This window comes from Nicotiana tabacum, chromosome 10, assembly GCF_000715075.1.
Source record: "Nicotiana tabacum cultivar K326 chromosome 10, ASM71507v2, whole genome shotgun sequence".
In the NCBI taxonomy this organism is placed as follows: Eukaryota; Viridiplantae; Streptophyta; class Magnoliopsida; order Solanales; family Solanaceae; genus Nicotiana; species Nicotiana tabacum.
Genome location: NC_134089.1, coordinates 132,993,740 through 133,016,898, shown reverse-complemented (window position 1 = coordinate 133,016,898; position 23,159 = coordinate 132,993,740). Strand labels below are relative to the sequence as shown.

Here is a 23,159-nt window from a genome sequence, read left to right as displayed (position 1 = left end):
GCCAGTAACTATAGCAATGACGATCCCAGGCAGAATAAACCAAGCAGTAATCCAATCATATAATACCCAATGTTGATTTTTCAAAAAGAAAACTCAAAAGAAAATCCTAAGGCTGACAGAACCAGTAGCAACTTGATGCTAAGTTTCAAACAAAAAGGGTGAGGAACAACAGTGTTTTCAGTTTAGAACAAACAAGAATTTCTTTTCTATCTCCCTCCCTAATTTCTGAAACCCCTCTTTCTTATTCAAAAAAAAACTATTTCTGTCTAGTTTTAGCTTCTCTTTGTATGTGTGTGTGTATCTCTCAATGTGTATCCCTCTCTATTTTCTATCTCCTCCTTTTCAAAATCCAGTCCTTTCTTCTCATGGAAGTTCTCCTATTTATAGCCTAGCATTAGGCCATTTACAGCCTGTTGGACAAATCAGAACCCCTTCCTTTTCTGATGTTTTCCACTCAAACATTTAAAATTAGAAATCCTCCCATGAGATTCCCTGACAACCCTTTTAATCACCTTATTAAACTAAAAGCAGACATGGGCAGCAAGAATATAACCTGACAGCACATGCTGTCAAGTTATTTTAATCTCTAAAAAGGCCTTAATACACATGTTGTAAACAAGTGCACATGCCATCAATTCAGACTGCAGCTAACAAACCAATCTTTAGATTTTCTGATTCAAATACACCAATTATAAGTAGCTATACTCAATTCCTAATTTGATTTAAGTAAGACTTCAGCAGAAAATAAATCAAATTGTTACCATTCAAACAGCTGAAATTATTCGACGACACGTATCGAATCGACTATGCTAATTATAACATATACAATCAATATCCAAAGATTGGGATCGAACAATATCGAACAAGGGGTTCAAATTGCACTGTCAAAACAAAATGACCCTGGGAACTAATTAATCGATCCATTTCAATTTCAGTTGGTTGTACAGTTTACACATACACACATTATCAGCAAATGAAGAAAGATTTGTCCAAATACAGAAGTCCGGGCAAGGTGGACAGCAACAGTCGACAAACAATTCAAAAATAAAATCAACTAAACATTTGGGGCAATGAACAGATATTCAATTACAACAAACACATGAACTGATAAAAAAGAACGCAAAAAATACCTTAAAATCTGGAAAAATCAACAAACCTTAGCTCGGATTTGAATCGACCTTTCTTGGGGTTGAACGGGCTTTAATCGAAGTGTTCTCAACTGAGAACACTTCGATTAAGGTCCATTAGACCCTAATCATTTGGCTCAAACGGACACAGATCAGACATGAGGACTCCTAGGGCTCCTAAAGGCAAATTTGGGATTTATGTTTCCCTGGTTAGATTCGGACCAAACCAAGCATGGTTTGGTCACGAGGGAGGTCAGAGGAGGGCCTGGTATGAACCTGGGGTGGTTTGGTGTAGATCGAGTTTTTGTTCGAATCTTCAAAGGAAGATTCGAGAACCTAGGAGTTGATTCGAGGCAAAGGGACAACGGATCCATGTTCAGGGTGGTGAGGCGGTCCTATGGTGTTAAGGTGGGGGTCACCGGCGTCCATGCCGCCGGGTTTTTGGTGAGGGGAAAGGGGGCGGCTCTAGGGTTCCGGGGTTTTGGGTCTGTGAAGGGGATGAGGACGAAGGAGGGGTGTTTGGATAGGGGGCGGGGTATGAGATGGAGGCTTTTATACGGGGTGAATGGTTGGGTCTTGGCCGTTAGATCACTCGAGATCAACGGCCTGGATTCAAAGGTTAATCCAAACGGTGTCATTTGGTTTAGTATTGGGGTCGGGTTGGTTCGGGGTTGAACGGGTCGGGTTTGTATGTGGGTACGGGGGATATGATGAGGTTCGTTAGATCAGAGTGGCTTGAACGGCTGAGATGGGTTGCCCCCCTGAAACGACGTAGTTTTGGTGTCAAACTACGTCGTTTTGGAGGCCTAGGGATAGGTCTGTTGGACCGGTTGTCTTGGGCTGCTCTTTTTGGGCCTCAGATTTTAAATGGGAAGCAAACCCAATCCTAATTTCAGACCAATTTTGCACTCTTTTCTTTTATTTCTCATTTTAAAACACAAAACCTAATTAAACAAAATTAAAACCCATTAACACTTAATACAATTATTATACACATATTCGAATATTTAAAATAGGCAAAATCACACCAAGGCAACAAATAGGACAAACGATGCATATTTTGTGATTTTCCTTTTAATAACCGGACACATTTTTTTTTGTATTTTTGTTTGATAAAAACCAAAAATGGACAAGATTACAAGTAACTAAACAAAATTGCCACGTAAAATCCAAAACTTGTACAGCAAGACCATTTGCTATTATTTTGATTTCTTTTTGGAGTAATTGTCATGTAAACAAAAATCACGTGCTCACAGCTGCCCCTCTTTGTTCGGAAACACGAAGAGTTTTCGTGCAAAGATAAAGTGAGCGGATATGAGCGATTTTTGCCTATTGGAATACTCCGTGTGAAGCACATTTTGAAAGATTTGACCGAATCTTTGCTTCAAAGATTTCCTACATATCCTGGGCTAAATAGGAATCATGTCAATGTAGTTCGGGAAATTTTGGTAGCTGGGACTACCATGGGATTGCAATGCTTGCTGTTACTGCTGCTGCTGTTGCCAACTACTGCTTACCGACCGTCTTATTACACCCAAAGGAAAATTGAAAACTGAACTAACTATTTATGCTTGTAAATTGCTAGTTACAAGATTCCTATCTATGATTCTTTTGCAACTTGATCTTGGGTCTTAGCTGATTTTGCTTGTAGACTTCGATCTGAATCTTGATGCTTGCAAGTTGTAGGTGCCTGTTTATTTCTGCGATATTGAGTGAGACAGGGTTGGTAGAATTCGGGACCCTGATTGAATCTTTGAGCGGTCCGCCCTTCGTCTCCCGGAACATCCTTTTTTCTGACTCATCTCGTGGGTCGTCTCGATCCATGTGCCTCGAGGTTAGACCTGCGGGAAAAAACAAACGAACGAAATTTTCTGCCCCAGTTTCACTAGGAAAATTTCGTGAGTTAATTGCCGGGAAGCTTATAGAATTGATGAAGGAATTGGAAAATTTCAGTCTACAAAATGCCAACTCCGGGATTGGATCACTAATATTGCCACAAGGTAAGAATGCTCAGTTTAAGGTTGGAGCCCTAATGCTGGCTAAACGGAAAAGTGCTCAGTTCAGGGTTGGAGCCCTAATGCTGGCTAAAAGAGTTCAGTTCAGGGTTGGATCCCTGATGCTGACTAAATGGAAAAGTTCAGTTCAGGGTTGGAACCCCAATGCTGACTAACAGACAATGCTCAGTTCAGGGTTGAAGCCCTAATGCTGGCCAAATGGAAAGAGTTCAGTTCAGGGTTGGATCCCTGATGCTGACTAAATGGAAAAGTTCAGTTCAGGGTTGGAACCCCAATGCTGACTAACAGACAATGCTCAGTTCAGGGTTGAAGCCCTAATGCTGGCCAAATGGAAAGAGTTCAGTTCAGGGTTGGATCCCTGATGCTGACTAAATGGAAAAGTTCAGTTCAGGGTTGGAACCCCAATGCTGACTAACAGACAATGCTCAGTTCAGGGTTGAAGCCCTAATGCTGGCTAAATGGAAAGAGTTCAGTTCAGGGTTGAAGCCCTGATGCCGACTGAATGGAAAAGTTCAGTTTAGGGTTGGAACCTCAATGCTGAGTAACTGGGGAGAAGTTCAGTTTAGGGTTGGAGTCCTAATGCTGACTAAAGGGAAAGATTCAGTTTAGGGTTGGAGCCCTAATTCTGACTAGCTGGGAAAAAAGTTTAGTTTAGGGTTGAAGCCCTAATGCTGACTAAAGAGAAAAAGTTCAGTTTAGGGTTGGAGACCTAATGCTGACTAGCTGGGAAAAAAGTTCAGTTTAGGGTTGAAGCCCTAATGCTGACTAAAGGGAAAAAGTTCAGTTTAGGGTTGGAGCCCTAATGCTGACTAACTGGGGAAAAGTTCAACTTAGGGATCAGAGCCCTAAATTGGGAAGGCTGCCAGGTTATGCTGGACACTATTCGGGTTATGTCGGACAGATTCGTCGGGTTATGCCGGAAAGATTCGTCGGGTTATGCCGGAGGGTTCATCGGGTTATGCCGGAAGATTCATCGGATCATGCCGAAAAATTCATCGGAACATGCCGGGAAGATTTATCGGGTTATGCCGAAAGATTCATCGGGTTATGCCGGAAGATTCATCGGGTTATGCCGGAAGATTCATCGGACCATACCGGAAAATTCATCGGAACATGCCGGGAAGATTTATCGGGTTATGCCGAAAGATTTATCGGGTTATGCCGAAAAGATTTATCGGATTATGCCGAAAGATTCATTGGGTTATGCCGGAAGATTCATCGGACCATGCCGGAAAATTCATCGGAACATGCCGAGAAGATTTATCGAGTTATGCCGAAAGATTTATCGGGTTATGCCGAAAAGATTTATCGGGTTATGCCGAAAGATTTATCGGGTTATGCCAAAAGGATTCATCGGGTTATGCCGAAAGGTTCATCGGATCATGCCGGAAAATTCATCGGAACATGCCGGAAGGTTCATCGGGTTATGCCGGAAAGATTCATCGGGTTATGCCGGAAGATTCATCGGATCATGCTGGAAAATTCATCGGAACATGCCGGGAAGATTTATCGGGTTATGCCGAAAGATTTATCGGGTTATGCCAAAGCACTCATCCGGGTTATGCCGAAAGATTCATCGGATCATGCCGGAAAATTCATCGGAACATGCTGGGAGGTTCATCGGGTTATGCCGGAAAGATTCATCGGGTTATGCCGGAAGATTCATCGGATCATGCCGGAAAATTCATCGGATCATGCCGGGAAGATTTATCGGGTTATGCCGAAAAGATTCATCGGGTTATGCCGGAAGATTCATCGGGTTATGCCGGAAGATTCATCGGGTTATGCCGGAAGATTCATCGGATCATGCCGGGAAAAAGGTAAGAGTCCTCGAGTTATGTCAGGGAAATCATCGGGTTATGCCGGAGGTTCATCGGGTTATGCTGGAAAGGGGAAAGAGTCCTCGGGTTATGCTGGGGAAGTCATCGGGTTATGCCGGAAAAAGGAAAGAGTCCTCGGGTTATGCCGGGGAAGTCATCGGGTTATGCCGGAAAAGGGAAAGAGTCCTCGGGTTATGCCGGGGATTTGGATAAAAAAAAAAGGCTCCTTGGGTTATGCCAGGGAGATCCGTGGTTTATACCGGGATAATTGAGGAATGAGGTCCTATGCTACCATGACTTGTTTTTCTTTTGGGGATTTTCATTTTTCTTTCTTGTCTCTTTTTTTATTTCTTTTTTATTTATCAAAATGCATGAAAGAATTCTGGGGAAACTTACTTTTGGTTGTTCTCCCACTGCAAAGCTGGTTCAATGCTCGTGCATTTCACTTCTTTCGGGCTGTACCTGCTTCTTGCACGGCTGCTTTGGGTCGCACCTGTCTCAATTTTTTTAAACAAAGAAAAATTGTCAGTTTGAAAACGGCGGTTGGTTTGGGGGCCTTGACCGTTCCAACTGCTCTGTCTTGGCCTAATTCTTGTTGAGAAATTCTGCCATTGATTGGATTTACATGCGAAACCCTTTGGACTACTCAGACTTGCGTTTCCAGATTTTGTGACGATTTGCCTTGTAAGGCTTTGGTTCTTCCGTCTCGTTCTGCTTGGGTATTTTCGGTGGGGATTTTATTAGGGAGACTCTGTGGGGATTTGTACAAGGGAAGCTCCGTGGATTTGTCTAAAGTGAACTCTGTGAGGATTTTTTTTTTTTTTTGATTAAAGCAGACTCGCTGGCGATGTGCTGGGGCGGACTTCTTTGGGGAATTGTACAAGGGGAGACTCCGTGGGGATTTGTAACAAAGGGAGACCCTGTGGGGATTTGTCGGTTTTGTGTCAGGGATTTCGATCCTCAAACCTAAACCGTAGTGGCTAATCGCGTGGGACTTAACTTCTCCAACTTTATTTTGCCTTCGTAGGCTCTTCTTTTCTTTCGAATGTATTTACTTTGGAAGCAAATCAACTACCATGGCCAGTCGGGATGGGACTAACGCGCCACTGAGGCCGTACATTTTATTTGATTCTTGCCAAACGGGGCCCTGTAAAAAAATCGGTCCTGCCACCTTTCTTTGTAATTGTTACGGAATTAAGAGTTAGATTAAAAGGGACTCAAAGAAAACTATGTAAAGGAAAGCATATGAGTTTAAAGAGAAGCGTCCCTTTCGGGGAGAAAAGAAGGACTTATCTGGAGTGTATGCTGGCTTCAAACTGACATGACATGCCTTTTGGACTGGATGCCCGACCTTCAAGAACTTGCATTTCCTCATGAATCAAAACAGATCTGTGTTTTCAAAACCCGGGAACCTTGCCAGGACTTTCTGAGGTGGAATCATCTTTTTAGCCGACAACGACCTTTACGGGTTTTTGCTAGTCGACCTCTCTCATTTCTCTTCTTACTGTCGCCTGATAGCACTCTTTGTGAGTTTTTACTAAACAAGCTCTCTCATTTTCGATTTCTCTTCTCGCGTCGCCTCACGGTGCCCAAAGGTTTTCACCTACAAGACTCTCTCATTTTATTCTTCTCATTTTGTTGTATCAGACCCGAATAATTCCATCTTCCCATTTTGAAACGCTTTGCTGGTTGATCAGAAGGACTTGGACAAAGGCTTGGGGTGAAAAGAATGTGGATTGAACTACAACTTTGGAACCTTTTGGGCGGGATCATTGCCGAAACAATATAACTTCTGCCCCAGTTTTACTTTCGAGGGGCTTCCTGGATTTTTGTTTTGGTGTGACTGAACCCCAAGGAGAGGTTGCCTACGTATCCTTTCGGAATCAAGTCAAACGTAGTTCAGGCCACTTTTGTTTTTTGGATTTTTTTTTTCTGCTTTACTTTGTTTTTCACTTCCTTTTTTTTCTTTTTCATTGTCTTTTTATTTGTTTTGTATATATATTTTCTTATTTTTCCAATTCTTTCTTCTTCTTTTTTTCACTCTTTTTTTTCAATTTCTTTTTTTTTTTGTTATTTTCAATAATTTTTCAGGTTCCAAAGAGGGTAATCAAAGAAGAGTAACCGGCTCAATTGGGTTTGAAAAGGGTTGATAGTGTTTGGGTGGCGAGAATGAAAGCCTTCGTCATCTCTAACTGTGCAAAGATACCGCCAAAGCGATTTAGACATATCACTGCATCTGCTTTCCAAGCAGGGTTGACGTCATTTCCTTCGACGTCGCTCAGATACGAATGCTCCTCTTGGCAATATTTTCCAATGACGTATGGACCCTTTTTTGTTGGTACAATTGCTTGTGACAAATCGCAGTCATTAAGGTTAACATTCTGTACGGGCCTAAACCCATTTACTGCCCTCAAACTCTGCTTTAGTGACGGACATTTTCCAAACCATGAACCAATTTTCTTTAGTTGTTCCTATTTTTTCAAATTCTTTATATTTCAAATTTTGACTCATTATTTGAAGTCTGACGGAGTTCTCGTGATCCGGGCATGAAGTCCGCAAGCATGTCATGTTATTTAAAGCTGCATTATCAGAATTGAAGAGAACACAAAAAGAAAACATAGAAGAAGAAAGTGAGCGATGAAACAAGATTTCATTTCTTGGAATTTTGGGGCAGATAAAGAAAAAAGGTTGACATTCAGGAAATTAAAAACATGAAACTAAAGAAAACATCTGAGTCACGCCCTGGGGTAGCTCGTAATGCAGAGAAAGTGGCAAGACAGGTTCATTAGGACTTCCATTTGATCAAGAATGGCGTAGCCTTCCAGTTTTGAAGCTTGGCGCTTGGTCCCATGTACGATACTTCAGCGGTGCTAGTGCCCTCTCCTGGCTGGACCATGTGTACTTCGCATAGCTTTTCCCTCATTACCTCACATATTTCCTCACTCTCTTCGAGCGGGAACACCTTATCATCTTCCTCTTTGCTGTATTTTGGCTTCTGTGGTATGCGTCCAACAAACACTGGCTCGTTCGGCCGAGGTGGTTTGATCGTCCCCATACCATATAGGCCTGCTTGGATACATCAATTATTCCTTTTTCTCGCTCCGTAGTTGCCCCGAGCTCCCTTTCTGTATTAGCAATAGCAATTATGGCTTTAAGCGCTGGATTAATTTCCTCGTCTTCACAAATCATCCCAATTATCGGCTCGTTGTTATGGGTGGGCAGCGGATTATTGGTCACATTTGGGACATCCTCGTCTCTCAACACAATCTTCCCTTGGTCTAACAGATTCTCTACAGCTTGTTTCAATGTCCAGCAGTTGTTGGTGTTGTGCCCTTCTACCCCTGAATGGTATGCACATCTGACACCCCGCTGATATGATGGTGATCTCGGGTTCTGCCCATTTGGTGGTATGGGCTACAACAAATTCATCTGGATAAGCTTAGGGAATAGGGTGGAATAGGGTTCACCGATTGGTGTATAGTTGGGTCTCCTGGGTGGTTCCCGAGGACGGAAATTATTCTGAGAAGGTCGAGAATTGTAGTGGTTTTGGTGAGGAGGCTAATTTCTGGGATGGGGGAGCTTGGCCCCGATTGGCTGGCTGTGACCGCTGGACGTAAGGCTGGGTGCTCATGACCATGTATGGCTGAGGAGTGTAGGTCACATTTTGGTGGGGGAAATAATGTTGCGGGGTTCTTTCCGAAGAACCAATCCCGGGATTATGATATTCTCCTGCCTCTGATGCCGCCATGGATGTTTCTTCCTTTTTCTTCCCTCTTGCCATTCCTCCAGCCCCGCTTTGGACGGCTTGGGAGGTTGCCCTTATGGCTGCCTGACTCAAAATTCTACCCGTTTTCAGACCGTTCTCCACCATCTCTCCAATCTTAATTGCTTCTGCGAAAGGCTTTCCCATGGCTGACATCATGTTTTGGAAATAGTCGGACTCTTGAGCCTGGAGAAAAGTGGTGACCATTTCTATCTCGTCCATGGGAGGCTTCACCCTTGACGCTTGCTCGCGCCATTTGATGGCGTATTCTCCGAAACTTTCCGAGGGTTTCTTCTTTAAGTTTGACAAGGCATTTATGTCTGGTGCGATGTCAATATTATATTGAAACTGCCCTACGAAGTTTCTAGAAAGATCATCTCATATATGCCAACGAGATATGTCCTGGTCCATATACCACTCTGAAGCGATTCCTACCAAGCTTTCCCCGAAGTATGCCATCAACAATTCTTCTTTGCCTCCGGCTCCCCGCAGTTGGTTGCAATACTTTTTGAGATGAGCAATGGGGTCGCCGTGCCCGTCGTACTTCTCAAACTTTGGAGTTTTGAAACCCACAGGTAGATGCACGTGAGGTAACATGCATAGATCGGTATAGGAGACGCTTTTCTGTCCGCTCAAACCTTGCATGTTTTTCAAGTTTTGCTCAAGGCTCCTCATTCTTTTGGCCATCTCATCCTGTTCAGCAATTTTGGAGTTTTGGTCCTGTTCAGGTGTAAACTCGTATTGAGGTTGTTGAGGGGGAGTGTTTGTGGTGAATCGAGTTGGTTCCAGTGAGAAAGAGGGTGCTGGAAAGGTGAATGCGGAAGAGTCAAAATTGGGCCTGTGTGTAGTGGGATGTGCCATGATTGGACAGGGCGGCGCGGTGAAGATGCTTGTAGCGACATCCGTCGTTGACATCCAAGGGCAAGACTCTGAGGGTGATCCTGCGGAGTGGGCTGAAATGGCCGGGTATCCGAACGGGGTAGCTGGGTAGCTTATGGGAATGTTCGAAGTCCCACTTGTTCTGTGGAACAGCTCAGGGAATCCAGGGATAACACTTGGTGGTTCCCTTCCATTATGCCAGTCATCCAACATCTCCATCATGCGGAGCTTCAGGATTCTGTTTTCCTCAGCAGTTGCTGACTCGAAAGTTGGGACGGCCGAGATCGAACTCTCCTCAGGGACGGGAATTGTCGGCAAAGGAGTTTCCGAAGACATCGCTATATTCCCCTTCGATCTTGTGAAGTAACTGTGAATACCCCCTTTTGTCTTAATAGCGGGTAACTGAACACTCCCTTTTGACCTTGTGAAATATGAATGCGAGGCCAGACTTCCCCCAAACCAACCACTTTTCTAAAAACCTGGAAGACTCATCAGCAGACAAGTGGTTAGTTCGAAACAAATAACAGATAGGTAATCTCACGTTGGGGCATGATGCACTTATACAGTTAAATGAATTTCTACATGTCTGCAACGAAGACATGCGTCATTCCGGCTTCTTTTAGGCTCCCCCTTTTATTTTTTATTTTTTATTTATTTATTTATTTATTTATTTTATTTATTTATTCATTCATTCTCTTTTTTTATTACTGTTTTCAATATTTGCAGTTAAAAAAAATGTGACAGCATCCGATGAGGATTGCCTACGTATCACGATGCCGCGTGAATCAGATCATTATGTAGTTCGAAAATCGAAAATGGAGTAACTAAACTAACAACTTTTTTTTTTTGGAATTTTTTGAAAGAAATGTTTTAAAAGAAGAAAGAAAATATATATATATATATTTTTTGTTTTATTTTTTAAAGAAAGACTTCTAAAAATTTATTTGCTTTTGACTTGAACTTTGGGAATTTTTTTTGTTTTTTTTTAAACAAAAAAGAAAGTGTGTTTGGTTGATTTTTTTTCATTTGCTTCACCTTTTTCTACGGAAGAAAGAATATATATTTTTTGATTTATGATGTTGCCTCTTAAATTTTTTGAAAGATGGACTTTTAATAAAATGATGTGGAATTTCTGAGCTTTATTTATTTACAAAAGCACTTCTAAAGAAAAGCCCTAATATTTTGGAATTCAATTTTTCAAATATTTTTTTTTATGGACATTTACAAAAGAAAGACTAAAAAGAAAAGAGTATTTTTGGATTTTTGTTGCTGATTTTAATTCTTATTTCATTTTTTCGTATGGAAGACTTCAGAAAGAAGGAAACCCTTTTTTTTTATTTGAGTTAAAAAAAACTTCTATATTATTTTTATTTCTTTTTTTTTTGTATTTTCTAAAGAAAGATTTATAAAGAAGGAACTAAAGGAAAATATTTTTTTTTTTGGATTTTTGAAAATTGGGGTCGGAACCGATGAGGTTTGCCTACGTATCTCACATCTGGTGAGAATCAAACCGGCGTAGTTCGGGCCATTGTGAACAGAGTAAATCAATTAAACTCTTTTTTGAATACAATCTTTTAAAGCAAGAATATATTTTTTTTATTTTTTTTTTATTTTTTTGAAAAGAGATAAAAACCAAAGAAAAATATTTTTTAAGGAAGTATTTGAACTATTAGTCTGAATTTATAAAAGAGGTACTACGAAAGAACAACACATTTTCTTTTGAATTCTGAATTTTCCATTTTTTTTTTTTTACTTTTTAAATATATATATTTTTTGATTTTGAAAGTGAATTTTTTTTTATGTTTTAATAAATCCAGCCACAAGACAATTTTTTTTTTTTCATTTTTTTTATCTTGAATTCCGGCGAGGTTTGACACTACTTGGACAGTGTTTTTTTTTTTCAAAAAGAAGTAATCATCTCCCTACGCTTCTATTTTCTTTTTTTTTTGAAAATCTTTTAGAAACCGGTCGGCATGCAGATCCGAAGCAAATAGATGCGTAAAACAAACAAGATTTAGCAGGATGGTCTTTTCATTTCAGGTTGCCTGTCCTAGACGGACCCAACCCCTGTGTTGAGTCCCCTATGTCAAATGCAACATGATGCAAATAAACGTTCCTACTAGGGATCCGGCATGAGGTTTCGTTATACTAGGTTTATAACCTGGGTATATGTTCTAGACTGTGTACCCGAGTGGACAACTCGAGTCGAGGAGGGGGCAACTTACCGGGAACCAAAAGGTCATCCGGCTTCGTAACTTGTCCGTCCTCTTTCTTATTTCAAGTATTGACACTAACAGAATAGGGAGCCTCGACCAGCGAGCTTCTCCCCAGAGGTAAGAAGAGAAGGGTTTCGGCACAGTTTATATACAATTCAGATAATATCAAAGCGGTAAAAACAACATTTAGCACGTCATGCCAAAACATGTAATAAAGATCAGATAATAAAGCCAAATATAACAATTATTCTAAGCGCGAATTCTTGAACCCTGAACCAGTAGTTCTAGGTTTTTTTTTTCCCCAGCAGAGTCGCCAGAGCTGTCACACCTCCTTTTTGCGCGCCCGACCCCGAAGGGTTAAATGCGCGAGGGAGTTTTTCCAATTTAAGAGACAATATTCGAAATGAGATTATTTATTTAATTCAGAGTCGCCACTTGGGAAAGGTTTGGCTTTTGGTGTCCCAAGTCACCGGTTTATCTTGAATCCCAAATCGAGGAAATTTTCGACTTTTCCAAATGAAGTCTGCGAACCAGAAATTCTAAGTAAGGAATTCTGTTGACCCGAGGGAAGGTGTTAGGCACCCTCGAATCCCGTGGTTCTAGCACGGTCGCTTAAATTGTTATAATGACTAAGTATCTGATTTAAATACATGTCGTGACTTATATGCTTTTATTGAATTTAAAACCGCTTTTATTATTATTATTTATTTTTATAGAATTGCAACGTCATGAAAATGCATCTCGAACCACGTCACAATCAATGCACCCGTAGTTGTTACCACATTTCGACTCCGTTGAGATTTGGATTTGGGTCACATCAATGTGCACCCGAGTTTAGGAATGTGATTTGATTAAGTTGCGCCTAAAGAGCCTAACGCGTTATTATCTTTAGGGAAGGAGTGAAATTTACTAGACAGTCCATCCCAAATCCTATGTGTTTATTATGATCAATTATTGAGGGCCCCGCAATTTGCATTTTTTATTTGGCGAGGCTCGTCTCATTATTTTAGAAGGGATATCCTAAAGTGACAACATTGTCTATTATGTTCGTCTCTAAAAATAGAAGAAAAAAAATGTACGCTAATTGAATTGCATGCTTAGCTAATCCCGGCCTCTTATTAGTTATCTGATTGATTATTTACAAGGTGAAGAATGTTGTACCTCATGGAACATACTTTTAATTTGATAAAAGGAATTACATACGAGATTGATGAAATGCTACACTTACTCCAAACACTCCTTAAGCTAAATTTAAATTAACTCATTTAAACAGGATTAATGGATTCCTTATTAAAGGATGCTACTATTGGTATTCAAAACTCATCTTATAAACTGCCAAATGAAGTTGGAACTCGAGAATCTAAACTGTATTGTATTTGGCGAGATTTAAAAGTCTTTCGCCCTACGTGCTCAAAACAACTGAAGAAAAGTTTGAATTAATGATTATACTGAATGGTTGCACATTCCCTGAATTATATAGTTACATCCTGTATACCACTAAACGAATCAACATATCGCGATTTTAGATTAGCATAAGCTTTAATTAAGTACAAACTTACTAATGTATTCTCTATTGAACTACAGACTAAAATTTACACGATTTAACAACATTTATATAAAAGAAAATATAAGTAAGGCAGCAGATGATTGCAATTCCTTCAGATCTTTCAATTTCATGCTTTCATTGTTACATCAGTGTGAAATTCAAATGTGTACCTGGAAAGTGCTTACAATTGAATAGGCAGAAAGTCAGTAGAGCAGTAGCAGCATACACGAGCAACAGCACAGCATGACTTAGTAAAAAGCCAGTAACTACAGCAATGACGATCCCAGGCAGAATAAACCAAGCAATAATCCAATCATATAATACCCAATGTTGATTTTTCAAAAAAAAAACTCAAAAGAAAATCCTAAGGCTGACAGAACCAGTAGCAACTTGATGCTAAGTTTCAAACAAAAAGGGTGAGGAACAACAGTGTTTTCAGTTTCGAACAAACAAGAATTTCTTTTCTATCTCCCTCCCTGATTTCTGAAACCCCTCTTTCTTATTCAAAAAAAAACTATTTCTGTCTAGTTTCAGCTTCTCTTTGTATGTGTGTGTGTATCTCTCAATGTGTATCCCTCTCTATTTTCTATCTCCTCCTTTTCAAAATCCAGTCCTTTCTTCTCATGGAAGTTCTCCTATTTATAGCCTAGCATTAGGTCATTTACAGCCTGTTGGACAAATCAGAACCCCTTCCTTTTCTGCTGTTTTCCACTCAAACATTTAAAATTAGAAACCCTCCCATGAGATTCCCTGACAGCCCTTTTAATCACCTTATTAAACTAAAAGCAGACATGGGCAGCAAGAATATAACCTGACAGCACATGCTGTCAAGTTATTTTAATCTCTAAAAAGGCCTTAATGCACATGCTGTGCACAAGTGCACATGCCATCAATTCAGACTGCAGCTAATAAACCAATCTTTAGATTTTCTGATTCAAATACACCAATTATAAGTAGCTATACTCCATTCCTAATTTGATTTAAGTAAGACTTCAGCAGAAAATAAATCAAATTGTTACCATTCAAACAGCTGAAATTAATCGACGACACGTATCGAATCGACTATGCTAATTATAACATATACAATCAATAGCCAAAGATTGGGATCGAACAATATCGAACAAGGGGTTCAGATTGCACTGTCAAAACAAAATGACCCTGGGAACTAATTAATCGATCCATTTCAATTTCAGTTGGTTGTACAATTTACACATACACACATTATCAGCAAATGAAGAAAGATTTGTCCAAATACAGAGGTACGGGCAAGGTGGACAGAAACAGTCGACAAACAATTCAAAAATAAAATCAACTAAACATTTGGGGCAATGAACAGACATTCAATTACAACAAACACATGAACTGATAAAAAAGAACGCAAAAAATACCTTAAAATCTGGAAAAATCAACAAACCTTAGCTCGGATTTGAATCGACCTTTCTTGGGGTTGAACGGGCTTTAATCGAAGTGTTCTCAACTGAGAACACTTCGATTAAGGTCCATTAGACCCTAATCATTTGGCTCAAACGGACACAGATCAGACATGAGGACTCCTAGGGCTCCTAAAGGCAGATTTGGGATTTATGTTTCCCTGGTTAGATTCGGACCAAACCAAGCATGGTTTGGTCACGAGGGAGGTCAGAGGAGGGCCTGGTATGAACCTGGGGTGGTTTGGTGTAGATCGAGTTTTTGTTCGAATCTTCAAAGGAAGATTCGAGAACCTAGGAGTTGATTCGAGGCAAAGGGACAACAGATCCATGTTCAGGGTGGTGAGGCGGTCCTATGGTGTTAAGGTGGGGGTCACCGGCGTCCATGCCGCCGGGTTTTTGGTGAGGGGAAAGGGGGGCGGCTCTAGGGTTCCGGGGTTTTGGGTCTGTGAAGGGGATGAGGACGAAGGAGGGGTGTTTGGATAGGGGGCGGGGTATGAGATGGAGGCTTTTATACGGGGTGAATGGTTGGGTCTTGGCCGTTAGATCACTCGAGATCAACGGCCTGGATTCAAAGGTTAATCCAAACAGTGTCGTTTGGTTTAGTATTGGGGTCGGGTTGGTTCGGGGTTGAATGGGTCGGGTTTGTATGTGGGTACGGGGGATATGATGAGGGCCGTTAGATCAGAGTGGCTTGAACGGCTGAGATGGGTTGCCCCCTGAAATGACGTAGTTTTTGTGTCAAACTATGTCGTTTTGGAGGCCTGGGGATGGGTCTGTTGGACCGGTTGTCTTGGGCTGCTCTTTTTGGGCCTCAGATTTTAAATGGGAAGCAAACCCAATCCTAATTTCAGACCAATTTTGCACTCTTTTCTTTTATTTCTCATTTTAAAACACAAAACCTAATTAAACAAAATTAAAACCCATTAACACTTAATACAATTATTATACACATATTCGAATATTTAAAATAGGCAAAATCACACCAAGGCAACAAATAGGACAAACGATGCATATTTTGTGATTTTCCTTTTAATAACCGGACACATTTTTTTTTGTATTTTTGTTTGATAAAAACCAAAAATGGACAAGATTACAAGTAACTAAACAAAATTGCCACGTAAAATCCAAAAATTGTACAGCAAGACCATTTGCTATTTTTTATTTCTTTTGGAGTGATTATCGCGTAAACAAAAATCACGTGCTCATAGTGAAAATGAAACTTCTTGCCCGAAGGATCTTGTGATGACCCCAAAAGGTCATCTCTTGTTTTAAAAGTTAAATCTATGTTTCGAGGCCTAAAAACCTCCTTTTGTCTCACCTCGATTTGTGTGCGCAATTCGGACATATTTCCGAAAAGCTTTTATGTGAAATTTAAGAAAAAGATTGATTTTAACCTTTAAAATTGATTAAAGTTGACTTCGGTCAACATTTTCGGTAAATGGACCCGGACCCATAATACGGTCCCGTAGGATCCGTAGTAAAATATGGAACTTGGGCATATGCCCGAAATCGAATTCCGAGGTCAATAGCCCAAGAAAAGTATTTTAAAAGAAAATTATTTGCTGGAAAATATAAAGACTTTTGGAAATGAAATGATGTGTGTTCTTGATGGTATCGGGCCCGTATTTTGGTTTCGGAGTATGGTACAGGTTTAAAATAAAATTTAACTCGAATTTATGAAATTTGGTAAGAATCGGAGTTGATTTGGTATAAATCGGACCTTTAGTTGAGAAAATAAAAATTTTAATGTTCTTAAAGAATTTCATAAATTTAAGGTTAAATTCGTAGTTGTTGATGTTATTTTGATGATTTGATCGTACGAGCAAGTATGTATGATATTTTTAGACTTGCGTGCATGTTTGGTTTAGAGCCCCTAAGGCTCGGGTGAGTTTTGGATAGGCCACGAGGTGATTTGGACTTAGGAAAACTTAGATGTGCATCTGGTATTTTTTCAAAGGCCTCTGATCTAGCAATTGCGAGATCAGGCTTCGCAATTGCGAAGTGAACAAGCCTGGGAAATGCGACAAATGTGTCGCAAATGCGAACCAGACCTGGGCAGGCCCTCATCGCAAATGCGAACTCTGGGCTAGAAATTGCGAAGGCCCCAATGTCACAAATGCGACGTTTTCTTCGCAAATGTGAAGATAGCAGAATTTCATAGGGCTCGTAATTGATCGCAATTGCGATAACCGCACCTGTTAAGTGAGATTTCAAACGGGATTTTTCATCACTTTTTGCTTTTCTCAAACCCTAAACATCCTTAGGCGATTTTTCAAAGGCTCAAACTTCTGTAAATCATAAGTAAGTGATTTCTAACTCATCTTCTTCAATCTAATTCATCTTTTACATAATATCACTTCAAAATCTAAGGGTTTTCATGGGAAATTGGGTGTTTTTGGGTAGAAGTTAGGATTTTTCGAATTTTGGGAATTTGGACCTCAAATTGAGGTCCGATTTCAAAACTAATTACATATTTGAGTTCGTGGGTAAATGGGTGATCGGGTTTTGGTTTGAACTTCGAGTTTTGACCAAGCGGGCCCTAGGTTGATTTTTGACTTTTTGGGAAAAATATTGGGAAATTTATATTCATGCATTATAATTGGTTTATTTAGCATATATTGATATTATTAAGTAATTATGACTAGATACAAACAGATTAGAGGTGGAATCGAGAGGTAAAGCGTTAATTGAGGCTTGATTTTATCCTTGGAATTGAGATAAGTGTTGGGTCTAACCTTATCTTGAGGGATTAGCAGTTGTGGTCTTATTTGCTACGTGTGGATGTTGAGTACGACGTATAGATGTGGTGAGGAGTATCTATACGTTGGTGTCAAGCATGCCCGTGTGTCTTATACCATGCTGCTGTGGCTCTATTGTGTATTGTCCATACTTGGGTCGATGATTACCAATGTTGAACATGATTCATGATAATTTCTTGGTAATTGACCATTGTTGAGTATTGGCTCAAGTTGAGATTCATTTTGTAAAGTAACGGTTGAAACGAGATTGGTTATAGCTGATTCCCTTGCCGAGATACTATTGTTTACATTGTTGATTCCCTTGCCGGAACGTATTGTTTCTATTATTTGGGTGAGGAAGAGTGTAAAGCACGAAGGGTGATGCCGTACCGATATTGTGAGTGTTAATGCACGAAGGGTGATGCAGTGCTATGATTTGAGAGTTAATGCACGAAGGGTGATGTCGTGTCATGATTATGAGAGGTAATGCACGAAGGGTGATGTCGTACCATTTCTATTATTTCATATGATGAGGACGAGAGTAAAAGCACGAAGGGTGATGTCGTGCACGTGTTACCGTTTCCTTGTTCTTGTTGATACAAATATGATGTTCGTTATGCTTCTCTATCACTACTAAAAATCCCAGGGTTTAGCGACGGACAAAATCTGTAGCTAAACAGAAAAATCCGTCGCTAATCTCATTTAGCGACGGATTAGCGACGGATTATCAAAAGATTCTTCTAGCAACGAGCATTTTAGCGACAGATTAGCGACGACGTTCGTAGCTAAATCCAGTTTTTTTGTAGTGTATGGGTTTATTGTTAGAAATTGATATTCCCCGTAGCATGTCCCCTCCCATCTTTATCTGCTATTTCCTGTCATTTTTGTTCTGTTCGTATATGATTTAATTGCACAGGTTTATATGTTTGTCGTATCCTAGCCTTGTCACTACTTTGCCGAGGTTAGACTCGACATTTACCAGTACGTGGGGTCGGTTGTACTGATATTGCATTCTTTTGTGCAGATTTTGATGTCGGACCCGGTGAGTAGCTTGAGGTAGTTGTCTTCAGTCCAGAGAGACCAAGGTAGATTTGATGGCGTTCGCAGAGCCTGAAGTTTCCCCTTTCCCCATTTTATTTTCTTCTCTCTCATCTATTTCGAGAAGAGTTATACTTCTTTCAGACTTGTATTTGTAGTAAAAATCTTAGTCGTTCGTGGATTGTGACACCCGATCGTTGGGGTAGTTATGTATTAGATTGTTAGGTTTGCTATATCACTTCCGTATTTCTTAATTATTCTGCTTAGCTAATATCTGATTTAGTGTGATGAATAAAAATGGTGGTAGCAACTGTAATTGTCGGCTTGCCTAGCTTTCACGAGTAGGCGCCATCTTGACTCCCGAGGGCGGAAAATTTGGGTTGTGATAGAGCTGTAGTGTAGTAGTATAGAAAGTCAGTTGTAATGGAATTGCTAGTAGTATATTTCTGAAATGTCCTGTAAATTGTTCATAAGCCACTTTATTTTGTTTGCATAGCATAATTGTTTGGTCGCATCTTTGCCAAATAACTGCTTTAGCAGTAATATGAAGGCATCATTTTATTAATTTCATGTCATGACTCGTTTTCTTCCTGTTGTGAATTTGCTGTTAAAGGTAGTGTCTTTAGCTCTTTGAAGCTTCAGAAGTTTGTTTCTAGGAAGTTTTGTGAAAGAAGTGTTTGTGTTAAGGCCAGTAGCAAATGCTCTTTTGGAGCTTGTACCTGATACAAATAAGGAAAATCTTGATTTTGAGCTTCCTATATAATAACCCTTTAAAAAGGGTTGTTGTGGATCTTGCTATATAATAACATATCATTGCTTCAAATTTGTCTCTATCCAATTCAATAACTTCAAAGACCTGATTGACAAAATCTTCAAATCGAATTGCCCTCGGTACTAGAACAAACTTTGTTTGATGATCTAGATAGTTATAGTCTAGAGTCCATCTATCATTAAAAGCAACTATAATACATATTGTATCCATCCTGCAAGTCAAGAAAATGAGAAATTCAGGACACTATGTCATTAATATATATACAGTAGTCATGAAGTTAAGGATATGATGTCTTATTACTTTATCAGTACAAGTTGAAAATACAGGATACTTTATCCTTAATATTTATACATCAGTCATGAAGCTAAGGACACGATGTCCTAAACTTTATCAATACAAGTTGCAAATACATGACACGTTGTCCTTAATATTTACCCAGCAATCATGAAGTTAAGGACACAATGTCTTTAACTTTATGAAGTTAAGGACACGATGCCCTAAACTTTATCAATACAAGTTGCAAATACATGACACTTTGTCCTTAATATTTACACAACAATCATAAAGTTAAGGACACAATGTCCTTAACTTTATATATAAGTTGCAAAATATAGGGCACTATGTCCTTAATATTTATTAAGGACATCGTGTCCTAAACTTTATCAATACTTTGTCCTTAATATATAGAACAACATTCATGAAGTTAAGGACATCATGTCATAAACTTTATGAAGTTAAGGATGTTATGTCCTCAATATTTACACAACAATCATAAAGTTAAGGACGCGATCCACACAAACACACAAAAACATATAGAGATATCTGAAATTTTAGAACTTTTACTGTAATTTTAGGGTGAAATTTGGACGAGAAAGTTGAATTCTCTAGTTTGAAATCGGAGGAGAAAAGCTTCTGTAATTTTGGACGATCACAACAATTTTGGACGTAAGTTTGAGCTGTTGCTGATCGTAAGTTTGAGGAGAAAAGCTTCTGAATTCTCTGCAGACGTTTATGCACGTAAGTTGTTGCTGCTGATAGTAAATAAGGAGCGTAGGTTTCAGTGAAATTATTATAGCAAAAGGGTATTTTCGTCCGGACGGGTAAAATAAGCAATGGCTAAAAACTAAAGACATTTTAAATAGTGGCTTAAAAGTAAATACATGTGTTATTAGTCGCTAACTGTGCATTTAGCCCTTATATGAATGGTAGTGCCAGCACAAATTATAGGGGCAAGTGCACAAATAGTCATTTTCAGTGATGCTATTTAAAGATTAGCCAGTATATATTTTGTCATAAAATTTTAAACTAAAAATCTTAACTTCAGGACAGTTTTATCATGGAAAACTGAACTGAAAAACTAAAATTTAAGATGCACTGGCTAATTCCTAAATAGCAGTCCTATAAAGTGGCTACCCAGTGTCATTTCTACCAAATTATACTGGGAGTCCACTTGTCCATTATGAGCTTAATTGAGATTTGAGGCCCATATTAAGAAATAAGCCCGTTTACCTCTTCTAGTGAGCCCAAATTAGACTAGCCCATGATATCGTCTTACATCAGTACGAACTTAACTTCTCTTTTCTGTTTCAACTGGAAATGAAGCAGGATGAAGCCTCATTCAGTTCGGTAAACAAACCCTTTAACATTGAACGTTTGAGTTCTTTTTATTTTTATTTTTTCCTTAAATTTCCTATAATATCTGATACCCAAGATTCTAAATGCTGTTTACTGTTATATAGAGAAATATTTTGTTCCCCAGCAGAGAACTAACGCCCTAACCCTCTTTCTAATGAACAAAGTTTAAATTTTTGTCCATTTTTCCGTTCTTTACAGTCAAAATACCATTTTGTGTGATGAAATTTGTTATTACCGAAGAATTCATTTTTATGAGTTAACTGAATAAGGGGTGAGGGGGGAAGTTAGCAAACATGAAGTTGTCATTGTACACAGCTAAAACAGCCTACAGGTTCTTGAGCTCCAAAGCTACATGTTGGTCTCAAGCTACTGCAAAAAGCAAGGTAAAACTCACAAGCCCTAAAAAGCCTAGAGTAAAGTTAACTGACCAACAAAATCAAATCTTGGAAGCCATTTCAAATGGGAATTCTGTTTTCATTACTGGGTCTGCAGGCACTGGAAAAACCTATTTACTTCAGGATATCATCACTAAACTTAGGAAGATTCATGGGAAATCTCGGGTTTTCGTGACAGCCTCAACTGGGGTTGCTGCTTGTTCCATCAATGGACAAACACTTCATTCTTTTGCTGGAATTGGACTTGGTGATGCTAGTGATGTGGATTTGCTCTCTAGGGTTACATTGGATAAGAGAGCGTATCGAAGATGGAATAAAGTTAGGGCCTTGGTTATTGATGAAATTAGCATGATTAGTGGTGAGGTTTTTGATAATCTTGAGTTCATTGCAAGGAGCATTAGAAGTGATGAACTTGGGTGTGAGGACAAGATTTGGGGTGGGATACAACTAGTTGTGAGTGGAGACTTCTTTCAGCTTCCACCAGTTATCAATAAGAAGGGACAAAACAAGGAATTTGCTTTTGAAGCTGAGTGTTGGAATGCTAGTTTTGACATGCAAATTGAGCTTAAAACTATCTTTAGGCAATCAGATGCACAACTGATAAAACTGCTGCAGGGGATTAGGAAAGGGAAGTATGATTCTGAGGATTTGCAGCTCTTGGATCAATGCTGCTCAGAGGTTGAGCCAGATGCTTCAGCTGTTCAGCTTTACCCAAGAATTGAGGATGTCAGCAGAGTGAATGCCGATCGACTCGACCGTTTAGACGAGGTGCTATTTCATTATCAAGCTCTTGACAGTGGTAAGGATCCTTGGAAGAAGCAACTTAAGAATGGAATTGCACCTGAGTTGCTCAAATTATGTGTAGGAGCTAGGGTGCTTTTGACAAAGAACATTGATGTTATTGGTGGACTTGTGAATGGTGCCACTGGTACAATCTTAGATTTTGCTGTTGTTCCAGATTCCCATAAATTGTATGACCATGAAATTTCTGACATTTGCATAAATGGCAACCTGCTACCTGTTGTTAAATTTGATTCTGGGCAAGAATTGATGATTGGTCTAGAAAAATGGTATGTAATGGATGGAGATGAAGCTGTTGCCATGCGAAAGCAAATTCCCCTAATACTGGCTTGGGCTCTAAGCATTCATAAATGTCAAGGAATGACTCTAAACAACCTCCATACAGATCTCTACCGGGTTTTTGGCTTTGGGATGGTATATGTTGCTCTTTCGCGCGTTAAAAGCTTGGATGGCCTTCATCTAGTCAATTTCAACCCGTCAAAGATCAAGGCGCACCCCAAGGTTTTGCAGTTCTATCAAAGGCTGTCTGGTGAGAAAGATGAACTAAAAGAAGATGCTGTATCTGATGAGAATTAAATTTGGAAGTATTTGATGTAAACCCTTGAGCTTTGGTAGTAGAAGTCGGAAAAGACCCTTCGATGATCTGGAAAATATGGATTACACTAAGGTTACCCTTCGATGATCTTCTTATACTCTATTAAATGGATTAGTTTTATCTTTCCTGTTATTCCTGTTTCATTATGGTAGAGTTGGTTGCTGACAAGTTTTGGGCTGAAAAAGTTCAAGGCAATGGGAGGATACACACTATAGAGTGTCGTCCATGTGCAGATTGTATTGATGCTGCTTATTTCCACTACCAATAGGTGTGAGCGATAGAGGTCTTGAGAGATACAGGAGGAAATATGACCATAGCCTACTCTGTCCCCTTGGTAACAGCTATGTGTATTGGGAGATATTTATCGGATTTCAAAGTGCAAACTGACC

The 23,159-nt window shown here is 39.6% G+C and overlaps 1 protein-coding gene across 1 annotated transcript; it reads left to right on the top strand.

The window, feature by feature from the left end:
- Positions 1-21,272: 21,272 nt before the first annotated feature.
- Positions 21,273-22,751, top strand: LOC107787401 (uncharacterized). Its single transcript, XM_016608964.1, has one exon. It carries the CDS (start codon positions 21,273-21,275, stop codon positions 22,749-22,751), a length of 1,479 nt encoding a protein of 492 aa, XP_016464450.1.
- Positions 22,752-23,159: the final 408 nt, after the last annotated feature.

Bases quoted from the DNA above. Each gene is read 5' to 3' on its own strand.
- LOC107787401 (XM_016608964.1), top strand. From the start codon at position 21,273: ATGAAGTTGTCATTGTACACAGCTAAAACAGCCTACAGGTTCTTGAGC.